Source organism: Rosa chinensis, chromosome 7, assembly GCF_002994745.2.
Source record: "Rosa chinensis cultivar Old Blush chromosome 7, RchiOBHm-V2, whole genome shotgun sequence".
Taxonomy (NCBI): Eukaryota; Viridiplantae; Streptophyta; class Magnoliopsida; order Rosales; family Rosaceae; genus Rosa; species Rosa chinensis.
The window spans coordinates 66,431,478-66,452,306 of record NC_037094.1 but is presented as its reverse complement, the minus strand read 5'-3'; the positions used below and the strand labels follow the sequence as shown (position 1 = coordinate 66,452,306).

The following is a 20,829-nucleotide window of genomic DNA, read 5'->3' as shown; positions in this document are numbered from 1 at the left end:
AACAATTATTAGAAACCGTTATTAAAAGTTCTATTGAGGGGCAATAGACATCTATTGGGGGGGCAATATATGTTTTGAATTGATGTAATTACCTAATTTTTTTCTTTAATCAAAGTTTTATTTGTCTAATCTTAGAAAGATTAGTTCCCATTCCAGCTACCGAAAGTTCTATTAGGGGGCAATAGACGTCTATTGGGGGGCAATACATGGTTGATAGATGTCCATTAGGAGGCAATAGACGTCTATTGAGGGGCAATAGACGTCTATTGCCACTCTGTTGGGGGGCAATAGACGTTTATTGGAGGCCAATAGACCTCTATTGCCCCTCTATTGGAGGGCAATAGAGGTTTTCAGAAAAATTCGGTGGGCGGCGCCCGGTGACCGGAATCAGGCGACCGATGACCGGATTCCCGCAGACGGTGACGAGCTCTGGCGAAATCTCTTATGGTTTCTCTCTCTTCCATTCTCTCTCTCTCTCTAAATAAATAAGGGGTGAGGGGTAAAATGGTATTAAAAAAAATTAAAAACAAAAAAAAAATCTTAATGGGGTATTAAGGAAGACTCCCTTAGAGTGTATTGGGTAAGAGAGAATTAAAAAAACTTAATGGGGTTAGTGGGAAAAAAATCCATAGAAATGGGGTAAATTGACAAAAACCCTATGATTAATTCCATCATTAAGAAGCCTATTTGAATACCAATTTTCAATATTCAAATTATTTTTCTGAATGTAAATATACTTCTTTCTTATCGAGATTTTGTTGTTGAAATTGACTAAAATCTCGTCCTACATCAAAGACCCAAAAAGAAAGCAAGCATCCTTGAAAAAAAAAAAGAATTATCTTTGGTTACTCTAATTCTCGTAACACTGGGTACATTTAGAAAGACCCATAAAGAATTATATTTGGTTACTCTGATTCTCAACAGTGTGAAGAGAAGCAAGCATCCTTGAAAAAAAAAAGTTGTTCTCTCTTTTCTTGGTTAGAAAGTTTATTTACTTGACCTTTTGATTCTTTTTCTACTCTTTTTTCTAAGATTTTGTTTATTTGCTACTCTATCTGGCATGCTAGAAATGATATTGTTTTAAGAAATGTACAAAAGGATCTCTTGTTCGAATTGCTTTTGATGCGGCTAATATGATGAACTCTTATCTTATTCCTTCTTCTCATTCTCATAAGCGTATCATTTATGCTAATTCTATCATTAAGTGGAAATCTCCTCCTTCAAATTTTGTTAAGTTAAACTTTGATGGTTTTGTTCTTCATTCTAATCAAGCTGTTGGTGGTTTTATTATCCGAAATGAGCAAGGATTACCTATTATTGCGTTTGCTAAAAGACTGAGCAATTTAAATGTCTTTTTTGTTCAGGCTTCTGCTCTTCAAGCTGGTCTACGAGCAGCTATCATTTATGGCTTTCAACATCTTAAGGTAGAAGTGTTGGGTTTCCAGCCCATGAGTCTTCCCTAAGATAATTGTCTTAGAGTATTAGAGTTGTTTACCCAATAGGTTTTGGATTCCTACTGATAAATGGAGTTCCAATAAGGAAGGAAAATCCTTATTGATGCAGGGTTACCCGTAATCCTTGTTGATTACAGAGAAAGAGAAGGCATAATTTCCTACCACCAATAGGAATAGGTTTTCTAATCGGTGAAGAAAGCTGATATCCTTATGGCTATATAAGGAGGGGTTCTGCTCTTGGTTTTTCATCACAAACACAGAGAGCAAAGTGTATTCCATTCTTAGAGTTAGAGAGTGAGAGAGGGCAAAGAAGAGAGAGATAAGAAGAGAAGAAAGAGTCATTGTTTTCTTATTCTTTCTGGTTGTACGTACCCATTATAAATATAGTGAAAGGTTGTTTTTCTGCCCAGTGGACGTAGGCAAAAGTTTTGCTGAACCACGTTCAATCTGTGTTCTTGTGCTCGTATCTTTGTGGCTTTTCTCTTGGTGTGTTGTACCTGTTTGTGTTTTCGACTTCACATATTGACCGATTCTCAACAAGTGGTATCAAAGCTCAGGCTCGTCTAGGAAATTCAAGGTTTGAATTGGTAGGTTCGGTGTTGTCAGAATGGAAGAAACAAATAGCACAATGATCAAACTCACCCATGCAAATTGGGTGACGTGGAAGCCAAGAATGGAGGATATCCTTTATTGCAAGGATTTGCATGAGCCTATTGAAGGTGTGGCTGCCAAGCCAAGCAATATGAATGATAACAATTGGCAAAAGTTGAACCGGAAAGCCATTGGCACGATAAGACAATGGGTGGATGATATTGTCTTTCACCATGTGTCGAAAGAAACTGATGTGGAAGAACTCTAGAAGAAATTGGAATCCCTCTTTGAAAAGAAGACCATTGCGAAGAAAGCATTCCTTATCAAAGAGATGGTCAACATGAAGTTCAATGAAGATGTTAGTGTTGCTGTGCACTTGAATAATTTTTAGAATGTGACCAATCAGTTGGCGATAATGGGTATGAAGATTGATGATGAGCTGCTAGCACTGCTATTGTTAGGAACTTTGCTAGAAGGTTGGGAAACTTTCGTGGTGATCGTAAGTAATTATGCGTCTGATGGTGTACTGTCTATGGATACAGTTAAGGACAACATGCTTAACGAAAAAATAAGAAGGAAAGCTGCGGGCATAGACAATGGACAAGGAAAGCTCTTTGTCACAATGAGTAAAGACAAGAATTCAGGTCGAAGGTTTAGTGGCAAGTGTCACTATTGTGGCATACGACCCACATGAAGCGGATGTGTCGAAAATGAAAACAGGACAAAAAGAAAGGCAACTACCAAAATAATGGATATGCTGACATTATCTCAGGGGATGTTCTTACAGTTCAAGAATGTCTATATGTTGGTGACAAGGGTCACGATTGGTTCGTGGATACTGGTGCAAGTTGTCATGTTACTTCCAACTTGGAGCTTTTTTCTCATACGAAGCACGTGACTTCGGGATGTTAAAGATGGCAATACAAGCTAATCCAAGATTTCAAGAATGGGAGATATTTGCATCAAGACTAATCTTGGTTACCATATGACATTGAAGGACGTGAGGCACGTTTCTGATTTGCACATCAACATATCGTCTTCAAGTGCTCTTGATAAACAAGGTTTCCACTAATATAGTAGTGATGGAAAGTGGACGCTTACAAACAGGTCGTTGGATGTTGCTAAAGGAGAGCTTTGTCGTTCCCTGTACAAGACACATAACTTGGTATGCAGAGATGACTTGAGTACAATGGGTGATACTTCTTTGCACATATGGCACCACAGCGAAGGCCATATAAGGAAGAAAGGTGATATGGAAAAGAAGTCCCTAATTTCCTTTTCCAATGATGAGTTTTCTGACTAGGGAGAAGATGGTCAAGAATTGTTCTACCAGGAGGGACATGGTGATGGGTTATTCAATTAGGGGGAGCTACATGCTCCAAACATGAAGTTCTGCATCAAGTCAGCTCGGGCGGACTCCCAGTAATGAAGTCACACCGATATTCCTCCCTCATGGTCTGGGGGGGGGGGAGATTGTTGGGTTTCCAGGCCATGAGTCTTTCCTAAGATAATTGTCTTAGAATATGAGAATTGTTTACCCAGTAGGTTTTGGATTCCTACTGATAAATGGAGTTCCAATAAGGAAGGAAAATCCTTATTGATGTAGGATTATCTATAATCCTTGTTGATTACAGAGAAGGAGAAGGCATAATTGCCTACTACCAATAGGAATAGGTTTCCTAATCGGTGAAGAAAGTTGATATCCTTATGGCTATATAAGGAGGGGTTCTGCTCTTGGTTTTTCATTACAAAGACAGAGAGCAAAGTGTATTCCATTCTTAGAGTTAGAGAATGAGAGAGGGCAAAGAAGAGAGAGATAGAAAGAGAAGAGAGAGTCCTTGTTTTCTTATTCTTTCTGGTTTTACCCGGCCCATTATAAATATAGTGGAACGTTGTTTTTCTGCGCAGTGAACGTAGGCAAAAGTTTTGCTGAACCACCTTAAATCTGTGTTCTTGTGCTCGTATCTTCATGGTTGTTTCTCTTGGTGTGCTGTGCCTGTTTGTGTTTTCGACTTCACATATTGACCGATTCTCAACAAGAAGGAGATACGAAACTTCTTATTGACTGTCTCAATGATAAGATCACAATTCGTTGGCGTATATGAATCCTAGTTCATGACATCAAGATGCTAGGAAGACATTTCAACAATATTGAGTTTGTCCATATATGGAGGGAGGCAAATTTTGTTACAGATGCGTTGGCTCATCTTGGTCATTCTATTGAAGCAGCTAGTTGGCACCATACACTTCCTTTAACTGTTCTACAAGACTTTCATAATTTAGGTTGTTTTATGGGCTTTGTTTTGTAATTTTCTTTTTCATGTTTTATTAAGAAAAAATTCATAGGCTGAAACTTGAAAGCCAAACGGCTGATGAAGAAATCCATCATATATATGATTTGTGACCCTTCATGAGAACCAAGCATCAATGTCAACATAACTACCGGCCAGTTATTAAAGGTTTTTGTGGGCAACTGTTAATGATGGAAAAGGACGTACATCTTTCAGTCGGAAAAATAAACCAAATATGCCAATCATATACATTCATTTCTTTACATGGTTTTGAAAATATCTTGCAGTCCCAACTAGCACAGCTCCATGATGGGTCTTCACTTGAGAATTCAAATATAAATGCACCCCTAACTCCAGTAAGAGCTGCTTCAACTTCCAGTGTTGACTGCATAGAGTTTTTTGAACAAAAGAATCCAGCCAGAGTTCTTATATCCATGAAAGAAAGGAGTAAGTGATGGCCACACAGAACTCTCCCATAATCTGGAGAAAAAGGATAAAACTCATCAAAATTTTTGTAGGAATATGCAGAATAATATCAGAAACATGTCTTCATATCAGAGATGTTTTAGATGTTTTTTATTGAGTTTCAGATTTAGTCATGGTGGAGAGAAATATTAATGTTTTAAAACGGACTGTGAACTTGAGACCTCATTTACATGTTTGGAGAGAAATTCTATTGGCCTGACTTGGTCTCAGTGTTACTGATAGATTTTATAAAACAGTGTTTGAAATGTCTACAATATTTTTTTTTTTTAAGAAAGAAAGAAGAAACAAAATTATTTTTAATATGAGAACTAAAATGAATTAAGAGCGGATCATTAGCCACCTAGATTATAGTTAAGATTAATAGATAGGTCTGGAATTTGGAGAATTCCGATGGATGCCATGACCTTCACTTTGGTGGTCATCTCGTCCTCTCTTTCACTTCACTAGATCTTGATTTAGTTAAATTCTTCAATGATGAATTCACAGTAATATTAATCATCAACTTGAATAAAGGGAATTAAAAGTGAAGATATATAGGAAGAAAATTGCAAGAACTGTCCAAGTCTCGGATTGTAGATTAAGGTAGACATGTCTCCGGATGTCATTGTATTATTTTGTTTTTGTTGGTGAACATCATCAAGTTGCATTCGTGAAGACGTCTCCGCACGCACACACGGGCCAAAGTCTCATTACCGACATTAACACTAGTAACTTGTGAAACTCATGTTTGCTCCTTGTTCCACTGTTGTAAATGACCCGCCACAGTACGTAGAGCCCAATGACCAAATCACCAAGATTTTTCCAAAGTGCCATTATTGACAATTGGATGATCATATGAAGAGTTGGTGCAAACTCATAACAAAAGAGAACGACATGTGAATTGATATTGGATGGTCTGCTCGACTTCCTGGTAATTCATGGCTAAAACTTCGGTGAGAGACTAGAGAAATTCAGAGATGAAGCAAAATGTAGGATGGCGTAGAACATGTCTAGGTTTTCTTCCAAAAATGTAGGATGGCATAGAGCATGTCTCATGATCGACATTAACACTAAGCAACTTGTGAAACTTATGTTTGCTCCCCGTTCCGCTTTTTCAAACATAAGCCCAATGACCACCTTACTATAGCCCAATGACCAAATCATCAAGATTTTCTAAGGTGTCATTATTCAAAACTGGATCAGATGAAGAGTCAGTGCAAGCTCGTAACAAAAAAGAACAATATGTGAATTGAAATTGGATGATTATGGGCTTTTTATTAATATTTCTTTATTTCTTTCTTTATACTTTACTATCAGACCAAAGAAAAATAAAAAAAATTCTATAACGCCTAGTGAAGGAAAAAATATGGATTCGCCTTAAGAAGTAGAATTCCAAAAAAATGTCCTTGAATAGTTTATATTTTTAACTGGAACACCTTTTTTTTTTGTTTTTTTTTTGTTCCTACTTCATTATAGAGCATGAAGTCGGACAATACGTTTTGATGTTTTACCAGTCACATTTATCGTGTGGAAGGTGGATCTTGCCAAAAAATAGATGACATGTTTAGCATGACACAAATCAGTATCACAAAGCGGTTTGAGACTAATCATCATTTTTGTTAACAAATCGCTCTAGCAGCATCCTTCTTAACAATAAACAGCTATAAATATTTAGAGAACAAATTAAAAATATTTAGAGAACAAATTAAGGGAAAATTCTACAATGTGTTAACGTATGACATGCATACAATTGTCTTAAAAGTTGTAAAATGAGTCATCAAAATAGTAATATTAGTCTTTAAAGTAGTAACATGAGTCCTTAAAGTGGTAAATTTTCTTAGTTATCACATGAGTCCTCAAAATAGTAATATTAGTCCTCAAAGTGGTAACATGAGTCCTTAAAGTGACAAATTTTCTTAGTTTACCATATGAGTCCCCGAAATAGTAATATCAGTCTTCAAAGTGGTAACATGAGTCCTTAGAGGGTTAAAAATAGTTGATGTATGAGAAATGTTAACATACCATAACTTTACCCCAAATTAAGAACGGTAAACATCGAGGACACAGTTTGAATAAAAAAAATAGCTTTGTTTAAATAAGGAATTAAGGGCATGTTTACTTATTTGGAATGAGAGGAAATGATTACAGGGTAAAACTATTCCTACGTTTACTAACACATAAAAGAATCAAAATAATTCCGGATAAAAGTATTCATACGGTTACTAACACATAAAGAAATCGAAATGGATATACGTCCCACCTCCTTATAAATTATTGAATACTTAGAATTTAATTACGAAGATGAGAGATGAGTTTATGATTCAATTCCTCTGGAATTAATACTGATTACTTTCTTATCCCATCAACTAGTTCATGATTATTTTCCATTCTAAGTAAATAAACATGTCATGTACAAATGTCTAACTACCTTCTTAAAAAGATTGAACTGCATAAGTTTGAACTCACAATCAAACTTTAATGTATGTGACTCATCAAGAATGTAAATGCGAGGCATGTTAAGATGGGTCATGGAATAATACATAATCCTTTAATCTTACATGCATGGCATTGCAACAACCTTTTAACTTTTTAAGCATTAGATGCTAGTTCCCACCTTAGGGCCATGTGGACAACAGCGGCACCATAAATGTTTCCTTCTCAGTCAAACTAGCTCTGAAAATGAATTTGCTTTTATGAAAAGAACATATGTCTCTATGAAAATTATTTTTGGCAAGACTAGCAAATAATCGATTACACATAGAAATCGAGTAGTACACTATGGTGTAGCTAGCTTTTGTTCTAAGGCTGCGATAGACAAGATTATAGTTTAAAGCTTTTGTGGGCTATTTCTTGGGATTTAGCTTAGAGGTACCTAACTACCTACAATTAAACTAATTTATGGTCCAAAATCTATGGTTTTGGGTGACAACTGAGCACTATAGCAACTAAATAAGCTTCAAGTTTCAGTCGGAATTTGATCTGAAAAAGTTGAGCCCAAGTAGTGTTTATATATATATGTAGATACCAAAGCTGCGCATGTCTAGTCTCCTAATCCTCCTACACTACCTACTCTAATGTTCAGCAGGATTCAAAAGCACAGGATAATCCTATATGCACCCCTAAATTTGTTCTATGCACTTACTATCAATTCAATTATCCACTTAGTGCATAGAAAATTGGAAAATTTTAAGTAAAAAAATATAGAGAAAAGTAAAAGAAACGAAAAAAATGCAATAGACACACTTCTTTAATCGTCACTAAATTTTGTATATACCGTAATTAAGGATATAAGCTAAAAGAGTTTCAACCGCTACATTAACTATGATAATATTATATATAAGAACAAATAATATATCACCATGACATTGAAATTAGCTAACCTTTTTATACCTAACTCTCTGTACCCTTCATGGGCTATTGCCTCTCAATCTTAATGCAACTTTTCTATTTGATCTAAAAAAAAAAAAGAAAACTCTCGGACACTAACCATCCACCTTATTGAGACTCATAAGCCTCCTTAGTCCCCCATATACAGGGATCGATCGAGACTCCAGAAGCCTCCTATTCAGGAATGGGAATCCTCGAAATCTTCTAGGGAAGCCTTTAATTTATTGAATTTTGATTCAAAATTGATGGTTGGTGTTGCAATGCGGTAGGCTTTTTACAGCCTTAAATTATGGCAGTGAAAGTAGTAATGGAGTGAATCTGGCTTTTCACATCTCTGTAAGTAAGGCCGTGGCCGCCCCTAGAGCCGCAAAAAAGGAGAGGAGTCTTGCTGTACTGTCAACAAATAAATTTTCGTTCTTTTTGGGGTTTGGATGGAGCAATCTTTTGGGTCTTTATATTTAAGAAATAAGTAGTAGCTATATATACCCGTACGTACTCCCGTATCCTCATCTACTTGCCAAAAAGTGCATCTATTTATGATAAAAAGTCACATCAAACGGTTGTATATTTTGATTGAAAGAATTTATGCTTCTTTCTCTGGAAATTATTCTATCTTTCTCATTCTAATATGAGAAATAAAGAACAAAAAAATTGCACACCCGGTGGGACTACTTTGTTAACCATTATCATAATGTATTTATTTATATGAATTCCAGAAATAAAAGATTCTTTATAGTTAATGTTGTGATGTTTTCGAGTCACTTAGTTGAGTAATTACTTTGGAATGGGATAATAAGAATCCTACGGCAAATCAATGTGGTTTTTTGACTTTTTGTAAATCATACGACTTGGAATTGCAATGAGATGAGTTTTTAGGTCATCTCAAACCGAAAGGGCTAAAAATAGTCTTGAGGCTAAATTTTAGCTCTGAATTCTATACTATTCATCGATGTGACATCAAATGTCTTCAACCCGTCAAAGCTAAATTATAGCCTTAAAATATATTTTAAAATTTTGAATATGTTATATATATATATGTTCTTATTTTTTACTAGATTCTTATTTATAGTAATTGAAATCATTTTTATGATAAAAAATATTTTTCCGGTTGTACTTTTCAAATTCCATGTGTTGCTTCACAAGCAATATTGTAGATTTCTTATACGATTTTATATATGTGACATAGGTTATCTTGATGAAATATTTTAAAATTCTCAGAAAAAAAAATTGATGACGTCAGCAACAGCCATTGGTCACAGTTGACCCAAATGTGGGCCTCCCCACTTTCTGACCCATTTTTCTATAGGGTTAAAATGCTATTTTTGGGGCTAAAAATAGCCTTTTAGGTTGCACTTCGGCCTTCCATTCGGCCCTTTAGCCCTTTCCCCAAGGGTTGGACATGGTTTGGGCTAAAATATAGCCCTTCGGCCCTTGGTTCAAGGGGTTGGAGAAGGCCTTACTGTGATTTTTGGAACTCTTCCCTTTCGAAATGCTTACAAGGAATTGGCGAATTGCAATGAGATGAGTCTATATTGTGAGTCTCTATTACAACTATGTCTGTACGGGATAACAGTAGAACTCAGCTATGACTAGTCACTTATGTGTCAAGTTAAACTTTAATAAAGTTCTTGGTTGGCGCTGCTTAAGTTTTTGAGCAACAACTTCTCAGTCTTTGTTCAGTATTTTGGATAGTCATAACTATAGTACATATCAACATTAGAAGCTCATATCTTGCTGTTACTCTGCTATATCCATGAATGATCGAATCTATACAAACGGAATTGGTTCAAAATCTGAGGAGGCATATACATCTCATGTCAAAGCTCTTACAAGTTTTACTGTGAAACTTAAACTGCACATCTTTTTCCTACATTTGAACAGTTATCAACTGTGAGTTGATAGCAGAAGTGGTAATGTTCGTAATCTCGTGATAGTATCACCCAGACTGGAAATGTCTATGAGCATATCATGCTGCACAAGTCATTCATCCTGGCTTGAGAAATGTTGGTGAAAGGAAGAACCTTGAAGTTCCCATTACCCATACAGGTCAAAGTCATCTGTTCATGGCTCACCATGGTCTGCAGCATCAAAAATCAACCATAAGAGAGTTGGTTAAAAAACATTTGAGTCGAAACTGTTCATGTAGACATTCCATTTGGTAAAGGATGTACTATTCATTAGACTAATACAAACCAACGAGGGCATGCAAATTTATGAAGTGGAAACAAGGGAAAAACTGAAAAGGGCAAGCTATTCCATCACAGCAGTAAGGCATACATGTCAAGTTAACCTGAGAAGTCCATTCTGGGAAAGCAGTTCTAGTTTGTAAGAGTCTACTCATTATGTATGCAGCATGGTAACTAATAGCATTGCATATCAGTTAACAACAGAACTCTTATATCCCAATATGCTTCCTGTACCTGACATATAAGATGAAACGTTACTTCTCAATCATCTCTATAAAATGCTTCTTTCCCCAGGAGTGATTTTATGATGATCAGCTTCAAGTGGCTCACTTTCTAGGCAGGAAATACTTTAAGACATAATGACTGCTCACTGGGATTTATATGTATCTTTCACTCTCTGCAAGCCTACTCTATCAATTACCAGTCCTTGAATTTCTCAATCAAGACAAAGGAACAAAAAGTTGGGAATCTTAAAACCCGGTTGAAGGTTTAGGGTTCTCATTTGTACATAAAAGATTGAGTCTTTTTGGTTGAACTGATTCTTAACAGTGTGAAGAGAGGCTCTCATTCGTAAATAAGGAATTATCTTTGGTTACACTGATTCTCAACAGTGTGAAGAGAGGCAGAAGTATATATAATTTTTCCTCCAAGATCATTTGATCTTTTATGAAGGGCAAGGGAACAGGAGGGGCAGATAAACTTGTGCCAATTTATTTCCCCCTCCAATCTTAGATTCATAGTACCAGATTAAAGTGCTAGAATCAATTGCATACCTCACAAAAAGCTTCCATTTCGCTGCAGCTCCATCTTTTGGAAGGCACACAGTCAACATAACGACACCATTTGCAGTACTGGTTCATGTCAATGCCCTGCAAAACTGCTACAAGACATCCTGCAAGCCTGCATATGTAAAGATCCTTTTGTAAGAGCTCATGTTTATTTAAAATGGCAAGAAACAATGTACAACATGGCCTACAACAAGAGAAACACTCACATAAGTACAAAGAGAAAAAGACAGACACTTCTATAGACTGGTCTGTCCAGCTTCTGCCTCAACCTCGACTTGATAGAGCTTTTAAGATCATTGTCCAGGAGGCCTCCTTTTCCTTGCACCACTTCTCTGACTTGAGGACTGGATAAAAGCGCAGATCCGAGTAGGAACCCTGATAGAAAACCCCCAAGGTTTGAAAAGTTATCCACATACGGTAGCAAACCAAGGAGGAAATTTCCAATGGCGACAAGTAATACTGATGTGAGAGCTGTGAACTGCAAACAAATTAAGTAGAAATCATTAAATCAAATCATCAGAAGGACATGAAACTAAATCAGGAAAAAAAGAGAGAGAGAGAGAGAGAAAAAAAAAAGCTTGTGGGAAACCTTGTTGGTGTATAAGTCCCAGTTCTGAATCAGAGCAGAAAGTGTAGCTCCAAGTAACCCATATAGAGCCCCGGAAGAACCCACTGCTGGGCGTTTCTCAACAAAAAGTGCAGCCACCAATGTACCATTGAAAGAAGACAGTACATAGATTAACCCTGCAATTACTGCCCGACAAAGACAATTTATAGTAAGAATACGAGAATGGGTATATGCAGGAGCTATATCTTTATTGATCATGCAAAATAACGTCCATAAAAGGAAATAGGAAGGAAAACCTACATGTTCCGAACTCTTGCTCCAAGTGAATTCCAATGAAGACAACACTGCAAAGGTTGATCACAAGGTGGATGGCTCCAGCATGCAGACATGGAAATGTGAAGAGGCGCCAAGTTTTGTGATTCTCTGTCAAAAAAGTCCGTCGAAGAGCTCCTACTTCATCAAGCCTGCAATACCACTATCACTATGTGGCTGAAACCATCACATATAACACTCAACATGAAGTGTCGAGGTAATTAGACCAGTTTTTAGACATTTCCTGTAAAACAATTCTTTCACCAAAGACCACAAACATGTTTATGCATTCTCAAACAGAGCTTTTAGGATCGTCATTCCGTAACACTCTGAATTGCAACTAAGCTATGGATGAGGCCAAATGGTAAGACTACACACTCAATTGTAAGACTACAAAAATCACAAAGTATTCTACCAAATTCAACACAGGTAACAAGGGACAATCCTAGCTACAAGTCGTAAAAAGCAGTGAGAAAACTGAAAAACAATGAAGGAAATTATGCATCCGGGTAAGGCGAAAAACAAAAGCTTTTCAATCAGTTTCGGAATTGTTGTGTTTTCTCAGTAACCAAACAGAAAACCTCCAAACATCAAAGAAATTACTGAAAGATTCATCAAGTAAACCCTAAATCTGATAGCAACATAATTCAATCACAAAATCCCCAATATAAAGGTTACAGAAACCCTAACCAGAAAATGTACATAAATTCACTATAAGAGGCTCCAAGATCACTTCTTTTCATTCTTTCCAGCATTTTCTAAGCAATCAAACAATCAGAAATTGATTGACCAAGAAGAAAACTCGAAACCAAGCAGAAATTCAGATTCAACAGAGCAAGTAAATTAAGCTCACGTGGAAGCCGAAGGGCCGAGGAGAGCGTTTTCCCGGAGCGGCTGAAACGACAGTCTCCCAAAGGCTCCGAGAGCGCAGTCGCCGTGAGACTTGCGCCAGCAGTCGTTGACCGCCATGGTCAAAGCGAAGGCCAGGACGTGGAGGATGACGAAGAGCGAGATGATCCACGTGTCGCTCCGCCGGCGGCGGCGGCGGCGAGTGTAGCGGGAGGCGAAGAAGGAGAGCCTCTGTTCGCGGAGGGTTTCGGTGGCCAAGGAGGAGTCGTCGGCGGAGCACGGCGGAGGAGCGTTGATGTCGATCTGGCTGTGGAGCTTCGACGGCGGTGGCTCGGCGGCCATGGCTGGCTTTCTCTGCGACTTGGGGTTCTTGGATTCTTGTGCAGAGAGAGAAACCCAATTTGGGGGTTTATATAGTCTCGCGGATTTCTCGTGCCAGCTGTTAAACGGTTGGGGTTTTTGGCGGGAAAATTTCTTTGAACTGTTTGGTGATTGATGGTCGAAATCAAAAACATTTAGAGCACTAAAAGAAAGAAAGAATAACCACGGTGAAATTTGCTCATGTTGTAAAAAAATGAATTAAGTTCTCCTCTCTTCTCTTGGTTAGAAAGTTTATTTACTTTACATTATGATTCTTTTTCTACTCTTTTTTTTTCTAAGTATTTGTTTATTTGCTACTCTATCTGGCATGCTAGAAATGATCTTGTTTTTAGAAATGTACATACTTTATGTTGTCCTACATTTTTGCTAGAAAACCTAGACATACTCTACGCCGTCCTACATTTTTGCTGCAACTCCTAATTTCTCTAGTCTCTCACCGAAGTTTAGTCATGAATTACCAAGCAGTCGAGCAAATCAACCAATATCAATTTACAGATCGTTCTCTTTTGTGTTTTTAACAAGGAATGCTACTTGCACACACCAAGCTACGATCAAATAACTTTCGTTAGCTAGCGATGAACGGATCATAGGTCTTAAACTTGAGTATGATACTTAATAGAATTTTAAACTTGTAATGCAGCAGACTGAGTAGGTTTTTTTTTTTTTTTTTTTTTTTTTTTTTTTTTTTTTTTTTTTAAAGGGACCGGGTAGGTTGGAATAGTTAAACGTGTTGAACTGTTAATGTTACCATTAATACGTACACTCATACTTTGTTTCGTTGATAGTATATCTAAAGATCTATAGTCTTCACAAACATTAACAAATGATAAACCAACACAAATTTAGTTCTCTCTCGGTGATTTTTTTTTAAACCATAAACTATTTAACTACTCTCACGTGCAAAATGTTTGTTTGTTTGTTTTTTCTTTTCATCTTACCTGTAAATCTTTCTTACTTTTAATTAACATTTTGAAAAGTCCAGCCTTGAAGATAAATAAAATAACAATGAAAGTGTTCAAATAAATCCAGAATGTGTGTCTGGTCCAAACTCTAGGTTACTTGACCTAGTTATAATAGGGTTTTAAATTAGAGATATTCTCGGAGATATTCATAAATATCCGATTAATTATACGATCTTTCCTTGTACAACTTTGATTCTACGTCTTGTAATCCTCTATATAAAGATGCCTATTATCAATGAAAGTACGACTAATTCCCTCCCAATTCAGTTTTCCTTAAACATGTTATCAGCACGAAGCCCTAACCCTGAAACTCTAAATTCGTAGCCTTCAAACTCTAGCCACCACCACTACATATATTGAAGCCCTCAATCCCAGGATTCCAAAACCAACGGCGGAACCACCGGAACCGGCTGGAAAACCACCGAACCTACCACCGGAAGTATCGAACCAGCCTTCCAAGAAGAAAAAAGGGGATCTCTGGCGGGTTCACAATCTTCCAGACCGTCTTTCATCATCAAACTTGGCCACCGTCACCTCCGGTACTGCCACATCACCTCCGGCACTGCCACATCACCACCACTTTTCCGGCGACTTTTTCAAGCCAAATTTTCCGGCGGCCTATTTCGAGGTAATTTTTACTAAAAGTTCCCGTTTTTGATGTTTTAATTCTTTTTTTTTTTTTTTCCTCGGGGACTTGCAAACTCCCTTCTTCTACCCCCTTTCTTCATCATAGGGGAGACCTAATTAAGCCGAACAGTGAGGGTTCGTGCTCACTCCAAGCTTGGAGCTTGTTGAGATTTTCAAACTTAGAGTTTGTAGAGAATTTATGATCGACCACTTACATCATTGTTTTGATCTAATCCAATACCTATTGGAAGCGACTATGCTCAGAAATTTCTAATTTCTTGAAAGCGACTACACTCAAAAAAATTTATTGTTTTCGTGGTGGCATTTTTCGCTCCGAAACCAACCCTTTTTTTTGTTCTCTTTCAGGATGAGTAACCTAAACAAACTGGACTTCGCTACATTAGGAACAACTGGCTCTGGATATCACAGGTGGGTTCATGATGTCCACCAGCATCTCAAGACCGATGGAATCTTGGATAAGATTCTTGAGCCTAGCCAGGATGTACTAACTGTTGAGCAAACTCAAGTTTTGGAAGCAAATAGAGCAGCCTTAGAGGCAAATAAGGTGAAAGTCATCATCCTAATGACTCGTCATATGGATGATTCACTCCACTACGAGTGTTTGAATGAAAAAAAACCCCAGAAGGCTATAGGTCTCACTCGAAGAATTATTTGACAACGTCCGTGACTCCCTGCTTCCTGACCTAGAAGTGAGATGGCAAAACCTTCGCTTATGTGATTTGAAGTCAGTTCTTGACTACAACTCGGAAGCACTTCGCATTAAATCCTTAATGGAATTCTATGGTAAACCCTAAGAGAGGGCGCCAAGAGTGAAACCTTAATCTTAGGGATACTTCTGGACGTTCTAGTCCATATAATCTCTCTACTTGGGAAGGTAACTACCAAAATAGGCGAACAGGGAACCGAAGAGGTCAACGTGGAAAGAGAGAGGGAGGCAACGCCTCTGGCCATGTTGGTGGTGCCACCAGCATTAAGAGCCATCTAAATGACGCTTTCAAAGTGCCTCAATCAATGGAGTCTGAGCAAAGAGATGTATGTTCTCGATGTGGAGTATCCAGTCATTGGGCACATATTTGTAGAGCTCGTGAAGAAATTGTCACCGCCTATAAAGCATATTGTGAAGCAAGAGAAGCTCATTATGTGGCACTAGAAGATCAAGAAGATGATCTAGAGTGAAGGATTGAAGACTACAAATGTCGCTGGGATCAATAGATCGCCAATTCTATTTAAGTCTTTATTTTTCTAAGAGATGTAATAGGCAATTGCCATATACTTTGTAGTAAATGCCATTGGTTTAGTTTTTCTTCACATAGGCTCATCCAAAATGAGTATGAGGTCTAGGAAGGTTTTGAGATAAGTGGTACTTAAGCGAGCTTTGCTCCACCGACATCTTTATACTCACCTGGTCATACTTATTTTGGAGTTACCGAAAGAAGTCAAACGACTACCTTTGTTTTGCATTAGCTAACATTTGAATTAGATTCTCTTAATGGTTAAGAGACAATGATGTACTCCGTTGGCTTATGAATAAAATTTCGAGTTCTTTTCATTATGACTTCATTTTGATTATGAGCATATTACTTTGTGACTATGATGGCTGGGCCATCAATATTAATTCAAGGACATGGAATAGCCCAAGTTTTCCTTGCTAAATGGCACCTTGATTACTGTCACATAAACTCTCTACGCTCATAGGGCAAATCGCACCTATGAATAGCCAGTGGATTCCATGCAAAAGCGCATGTAGAGATCGGAAATGAGTTCCTTTGCAATATCTTTAACGATTGCGAACAAAGGCGCATCTTAGAAAAGTTTATGTGTCTCTCTAGTGGACTCTTTGTCACTATTTGAGCTATTAAATCCAATAAAGTTATGAGAGAAAATATCTTGGATTTAGACACATATTGACTTTGTCACGACAGGATAGGTCATCCTAGTCATGATATGATGGTCCGTCAACTAAAGACTTCAAATAGACATCAATTCTCTCAAGCGAAATGAAGCATGAATCAAAAGTTTATTCCTGGACTAAGTGTGACAGATGCCTCTGGCTCCGCCGCCATCCACCACCAACCTAGGGCTGGCACGGTCCCTATCCATGATGCCATGGATGGCGTCCATTATGGTGATGGCGCCCAAGGTGATGCTGCAATCACCAACTTTGCTTCAAATAGTGTTTCAGACGCTCAGGCCCAACTAAAATTCTTATTGGTTGTTTCTAAAGCCACTCGCTCGTTTTACAAAGCCCGTTCCTTAGGGAAATTAGGACTAAGACCGTCTTATACAAAGGATATGAAAATACTCATTCTGTTCTTACATAGAATCCGTGGGGATTCTGTGGACTGATTCAACCAAATTGCGGACACTTAAATATCTCATAATGTTAGTTGACATGCAAACACGCTGGTCACGTGTTGTGCCATTGTCCACTTGTAATGCTGCTTATACTACACTCCTAGCAAATATCATCTGACAATGGATTTACTCCCCGGATCATCTTATTTAGTCGATTAGACTTGACAATGCTAGAAAGTTTACATCGAAGACTTTCGATGGTTATTGCATATCAATGAGACTGATGTTGGACATCATATTCTCATGTACACACCCAAATGGTCTCGCGGAAAAGACTACGATAGTAGCCTGGATATTGGTAATGTGCACCAATCTCTCTATATTCACTTAGGGTGATGCAATATCGCATGCAGCTATGCTAATTCATATACGACCCACCGCCACTCAATCTATCTCTGCGTTACAGCTAGTGACTGGGTACAAGTATTTCGTACTTACGCACATTTGAGTGAGTCATTTATGTGCCAATTGCGCTGCCATAGCGCTCTATGATGGGTCCTTACAGATGAATGGGCAACTATGTTGGATTTGAGATTCCAACAATAGTCCGCCACTTAATGCCCTTGCTAAGCGATCTCTTTACCATATGTCTTGCGGATTGTCACTTTTATGAGACAGTCTTCCCTTCGTTAGGGGGAAATAAGAACATGAATGTTCAACAGGAACGATAGGAATTGTCGTAGCCTGTCCCCACAATGTCTCATCTCAATCCTTGTTAAAGTGACGAGATCACATATATCTGCTGCAAATATGCCTACAAGAGGACACAGCGCGACCCTACACGGAAGTAGGCATGGCGGCAACGCCATGAGAATTTAAGAAATAGTTGAATTCTTGGTCCTTCTCAATTCGAAAACATGGTTTTTACATCAAGTCTTCTTAAATTGCATTGATTTATACTAGAGAGAAACAACCAATTCCATTTAGCCAGAACAGATAATGAAATCATTCTTGCTTGTTTGTCGCCAATTTATCCAAAAAGAAAAGAAAGAACTCATTTACAATAGGCAGCAACTGTTCAAGAAACTTGATATTTCTTCTACTCTTTCTCCTTTCAAAAGCATGGCCATCGAGTCATATAGTCAGAGGTACCCGGGCAGGTGACAAGGAGGACTAGGGAGAACTGCAGGTGCTCTTGAAGTCTGTGGGGCAGCACAACTCAAGTATCTAGCGTTACCATAACATCCAGGGGCATTGTCCATGATTGAAGCAATTGCACAGGGTTGAAACGCGGGACTAGGACAGGGGTGAGTGGTAACACAGGTGTTGACTGCAAAAAAAGAACATGATGATGATCTTCAAAAAAGTTGAGAACAAAACAAAACAACCCTGGAACTTATTTCCATGAAAGGATAGATTATCACGTTGAAGCTCCTTTGTATTGCGGTGAAAGAGTGGGACATAGCAAGACATGACTCCCCCCATAATTTGGTGAAAAAGGATAAGACTCGTCAAAGTTTTTGCAGGAATACGGCGAAGAGTCATTTGAGTTCAAATCAGATTCTTCCTGCTTCATCTCCTCCAAAACATTATGTGATTCGTCTCTGTTGAGTTCCACGAACATAACCTTATAGAAGAAGACAAGACTTAGAAATAAGCAATAAAATGAAAACAACGACAATAGTATCAGTTTTGTGAGTAATTTACCTCATCAAAAAACTCATCTGAACAAGTCACATCCTTGCTGACAGGTAAAACAAAAGTGGCTGCAGAAAGATAATCCAGGATTAGAACATACATATAAAAAAAAAATCATAAATACACAATTGGGAAGGGAACGACCATTACCCAACAATTCATTCATTATTTTAGCGTGTACCAAAAATCCCAAATCATCAAATCTTTGTAGCAAACGAGCCTTCACCTCTTCGGGGCTTGGAAACACCACAACAGCAATCTGAAAAACAGAAAATAATAAAATATAACCATAGAGATTGAATCTGAATCTTAATACATACACTTGTCATGAATGTGTAGCTACCTTCTTGAACAGATTGAACTACCTAAGTTCATACTGACGTTCACCCTTCTTTAGATATGTGCTATCAAGAATGTAATTGCGAGGAGTGGTGGCTGCTCTGACGGTTGCTCTGGATGAAAGACTATCTAAGATATAACATGCTTTAATTAGCAGAAGTTCGAGATGATATAGGTCATCATCACTCTCCTTTACCTGCTTATGCAAGTGCCCTGGCACCGGCACATAGTTTCAATATCTGTCACGCTTTCTGTCAAGCAACAAAAATGAAATAATGAACAGAAAAGTGCACATCAAGCAATGACCACAAACCTTCATTTGGTCAAAAACCATGTTTATACCAACGAAAACATATCGCTTCTCTGGGTGGTCTTTCACCCATTTCTTTGCCCCAGTTGTTTTGCCTGAGGCAGGCATACCCACCATCATCATCATTTCACAATCCTTTGGATCATCAAAAACCGGTCCCCCAATAGCATTTCCATCCCTAAGAGCAGCCAGGCAAGGCTTAAATCCATCTTCAAGAACAAGTTCATCTTCAACACTGAACTGCAACTCCACTTCCACATTTTTCAACAGAAGCTGAGGGAAAAAGGCAAATTCCCATTGAAAATTCTTCACTTCAGGATCCATGGCTGCATTGAACTTCATCGCCGTACCCAAACACTTTCCATTCTTGGAAAAAGAAATGGAAGCCAAGGGCTTTTCTTCAAGACTGACTGCACAAACAATAGTATCTCCAAGCCCAAACTTCTCACCATAGCACGGAGACCTCATAGCATTCCAGAATTTTCCAGTGCCCTCATATCCAAAGCTGTGGCTTGTTTCCCCAAGGCTTCCCACCACATTATCCCCTCTAGAAATATCAACCCGGCAAAGATTCTGGTCTTCAGGGTCAGTGTCCTCCATTTGAACAAATTGAAACGACACCACTTTGCAACCGAAACAGTACTTCCCACCAGTTATACCCACATTGGCTCGAGCACCGAACCAGCAATAATCTAATCCCTTCTCGTACAGGGAAGAGCCCAAAAGCCCATTGCCTTCAATGTTGAAACCTACACAAAAGTGAAACAGTTCAAATCAGAATTCTATTGACTTGTGAGTCATGTTGTGTAGAACAAGTTTGCTTGCATATAATCTTGTTGAAGAAGGAAACTTGGAGGAAAAGTACACTTGGAGATCAAGATGTGTAATGTAGTAGTGTAGGGCTTGTATATATAACTTCATTTACACCATTGAATCAATATGAGGAAATTCATCACTCACAAATATCTCTTCCTTTCCATTTCATATTTTGACTTGGTATCAGAGCGAAGATCCGAGGACTTTGTCTCTTTGTTTTTCCTTCATTCTTCTTTCCTCACACTCTGGGGTAAGATTGTTCCTTCCTCTAATTCGGAGGTTAGGATTGTTCTCTATCTTTTAGAAGGTGAATTTTATCCTTGTAACGTCGAGCTTACTCGCCCAACACCACTAGGTCCATCCAATTAATGTGATGTCTAGGCCAAGGATCGAATAAGAGAAAGGTAACTGAAAGGTTGAAAAGTGAGTATTGCTCCACCAAAATCTTAACCCTCCTTATTTGGTCGCATTAAAAGGAGTTACTGAAAG

The 20,829-nt window shown here is 38.1% G+C and overlaps 2 protein-coding genes across 2 annotated transcripts; both read right to left on the bottom strand.

Moving 5' to 3' along the window:
* Window positions 1–9,924: 9,924 nt before the first annotated feature.
* Window positions 9,925–13,259, bottom strand: LOC112180957 (RHOMBOID-like protein 8). The gene is made up of 6 exons (XM_024319544.2): window positions 12,896–13,259; window positions 12,031–12,194; window positions 11,752–11,915; window positions 11,369–11,640; window positions 11,148–11,274; window positions 9,925–10,266 (listed from the first exon to the last, which is right to left on the bottom strand). The coding sequence occupies exons 1-6, from the start codon at window positions 13,231–13,233 to the stop codon at window positions 10,144–10,146; spliced, it is 1,188 nt and encodes a 395-aa protein (XP_024175312.1). The 5' UTR covers window positions 13,234–13,259; the 3' UTR covers window positions 9,925–10,143.
* A 5,662-nt stretch (window positions 13,260–18,921) lies between these two features.
* Window positions 18,922–20,020, bottom strand: LOC121050403 (heterogeneous nuclear ribonucleoprotein U-like protein 1). The gene is made up of 2 exons (XM_040510173.1): window positions 19,219–20,020; window positions 18,922–19,134 (listed from the first exon to the last, which is right to left on the bottom strand). Exon 1 carries the CDS (start codon window positions 19,990–19,992, stop codon window positions 19,447–19,449), a length of 546 nt encoding a protein of 181 aa, XP_040366107.1. The 5' UTR covers window positions 19,993–20,020; the 3' UTR covers window positions 18,922–19,134; window positions 19,219–19,446.
* Between the last annotated feature and the right edge of the window lie 809 nt (window positions 20,021–20,829).